Source organism: Prionailurus viverrinus, chromosome D1 (assembly GCF_022837055.1).
Source record: "Prionailurus viverrinus isolate Anna chromosome D1, UM_Priviv_1.0, whole genome shotgun sequence".
NCBI classification, from domain to species: Eukaryota; Metazoa; Chordata; class Mammalia; order Carnivora; family Felidae; genus Prionailurus; species Prionailurus viverrinus.
In genome coordinates this window covers 64,844,576-64,847,389 of record NC_062570.1, presented here as the reverse complement: position 1 = coordinate 64,847,389, position 2,814 = coordinate 64,844,576, and the positions used below count along the sequence as shown (strand labels likewise).

The 2,814-nt window shown below is 46.5% G+C and overlaps 1 protein-coding gene across 1 annotated transcript in view; it reads right to left on the bottom strand.

Moving 5' to 3' along the window:
* Positions 1-392: 392 nt before the first annotated feature.
* The window catches only part of PPFIBP2 (PPFIA binding protein 2), a 157,935-nt gene continuing 155,513 nt past the window's right edge, over positions 393-2,814 (bottom strand). Inside the window, exon 25 of the mRNA XM_047876798.1 lies at positions 393-502. Coding sequence (XP_047732754.1) covers positions 470-502 — 33 coding nt within the window. The 3' untranslated portion in view covers positions 393-469. The remainder of the gene's footprint in view (positions 503-2,814) is intronic.

Below are 2,814 nucleotides of genomic sequence, written 5' to 3'. Positions count from 1 at the left end.
ACTCACGAATTGCTACCGTCTGGACACTCTAGCCCAGCCCCTGCCAGAACAGATGCTGTTGGGGAAGAGTTGAAGCAATTGCTGTAAACACTGGAGGGGGACTTGACTGGCATTGCTGGGGTAGCTCTGCAGATGTAGCTGCTCAGGCGGGACTCCTCTGGGGGTGGGCGGGACAGTGGGCATAGCACTCTGCAACCTATTTTTTGCCTCTTCCCAAACACACTGTGTCTGGCAAATTCTGCTCATTCCCAGCGTCTGGACACTCTTACCTTTCTACCATCTTACTCCGCAAGGCCCACGTCAGCCCCAGATCACCAGGTAAATGCAAGGTTTTCCATGCCACATTTCTTCGGTTCTACAAGTCGAGGCTGAAGATGGTCCAGAAAGCAAGGCGCTGCTATCATTCTCTGCCCACCTGCAGGGTGCAGAATTCTGATTCTGCAGGGTGGGGAATTCTGATCAGGTGGTATCACGAGGTGGTATCAAACTTTAGTTTGAAATCCTGAAACAGGAAAACCAAGGAAACTCCAATTCAAGCAATGTTTTACACTGGTCATGGCCCTGGGTGCTTGGAATGGGTGAGGTGCTCCATCAGTGTTCTCTCATAAAGCTCACCCCAGTCAACTAGGTTTGTCTGCTGAGACCCTTTGTTCAGGATGACATTTTTGCACAATGCACAAAGGACAGGCCAGAGCCAGGGTGAGGAGGAAGGGATGGAGTGGGTGGGCCGCTCATATGGTCTGGCAGAGAAAACAAGCTGAAGACGTGAGTAGCAGCAGGAGGCTGCTGAGGGAGGTGGTTCACGGGAGAAAAGAGTCCCAGGGTTAGAGCAACAAGAGCATCAGCACCAGAGGGGAGGAGCACTTCCTGGCTTTTCTGATCCAAATCACAGGAAATATATTTCTGGAATAAAGCCAAGTATAAACAAACAAGCCCTATGAGACAAAACAATGGTTCATTTAGTATATTAGTTTCCCATTGTTGCTACAACAAATTGCCACAACTTTGCTATCTTTGAACAGCACAAATGTATTCTCTTACAGGTCTAGAAACCAGAAGTATAAAATCAGTTTCACTGGGTTAAAGTCAAGGTATCAACAGGGCTGGTCGCTTCCAAAGGCTCTCGGGGGGAAATCCTTTCTCTTGCGTTTTTCCGATTCCAGAGCCTGCCTGCATTCCTTGGTCTGTGGACCCTCCTTCCATCTTCAAAACTGCTTGAAGCAGCTGCTGCTTCTGGCATCACACTGCCTTCTCTATTTCTTCCTGCTTCTGTCACATAAGGAATACTGTGATCATGTCAGGCCCACTGGACAATCCAGGACAGTGTCCCTATCTCAAGATCTTGAAGTTAATCATAGTAACAAAGCTGCTTTTGCCACATAAGGCAGTGTTCACAGGTTCTACGATTTAGGATGTGAGCCTATTTGGAGAAGTTCATTGTTCAACCTACCACAATTTAGGCTTAACAGCTAGGACCTCAGAAGTGGCCATCCGTTCAGGAATAAAATGGAACTAAATCATTTTCAAGGTCAAAAAGCAATCAAAAAGCCCACAACAGCCTGGAAATTGTTTAGAGAGCATAGACTCCTCAAGCTTTGATTTGGCCACAGCATCAGTCCTCCCCAGGGGAATCTCGGCAGTGGAGGTGGCTGGTCCCCTCACTGGAGAAGGTGTTTTGTGGAGGCAGAGCCTCATACAGGCCAAAACAGTGACAGACGTTCACTCTTTCTTTTTTTCAGCATTTTGTGAACCCATACTCGTTGTCAGGCCTTAGGACCACAGTGTGGATTTAGAGAGTGAGACGTGTGCTCATGGTGTGTTTCGGGAGAGCAGTAAAAGAGGAGCCAAACCCGGCAGAACGTGAACATGCAAAGGGTGCATCTAGAGTGCGCAGGGATGCTGAGGAGAGAGGGGGAGGCATTGCCTTCTAAGAGTTACTGGAAGCCCAGACAAATGCCTGCCTTTATTCTGCTCCAAGATTAACAAAGGGGGCTGCCTCTCTGGTAACATGGAGGGAAAATGAGAAGGGAGAACGGAGGGTAGAGGCAACTACTAAGAGAGCCACAGGAAAAATGATTCCAGAGCCCACCCCCCCCCAACCCAAAAACAGTTGATTGAATCAGATGGAGAAAATTAAGTTCATTCATTCATTCATTCATTCATTCATCCAATACATATTTACTGAGCATCCACCACTTGCCAGGCACTGTTCTGAGGCCTGGGAAACAGCAGGAATTAAAACAGAGCAAGTCCTGTCCTCATGGAGCTTACATGGTAGTAGAGAGAGAGAAAGAGTAAGCAAGTAGGTAAGATATGTAGAATGTCATCTGAGGACATGTCTTACGGAGACAAAGCAAGTGAAAAAGGGGCACTGATGGGAAGGACTGTTCTCTTAAGCATTATGGGGCTCACTACCATGTGCCAGGCAGGGTGTTAAGTGTTACAGGGCAGAGAGGAATACATTCATTCATTTGCTATGTATATTCATCCATGTGACAGTCACTGTGCTCAGCCCTGGAGAAACAAGGTCTCTGCCATAATGGAACTTCTAGATGAATGTGAGAGTCAGCCATTTACAATTAAATAGTCAGCATGTATATTACGAGCTGAAGTAAAAGCCATGAATAGCATGTAATGTGTACATCTACTTAAATTGGGGGGTTGGATCAGGCATCTCTAAAGAACTGATATTTGAACTGAGACCCAATGAAAGTATAAGTGAAAGATATAAACAGTTGTAATAAACTATTGTAATTAGAGCAGTATGGTATTGGCAGAGGGGCTGGGCAATGAGATCAAAGGGAAAGCTGATAT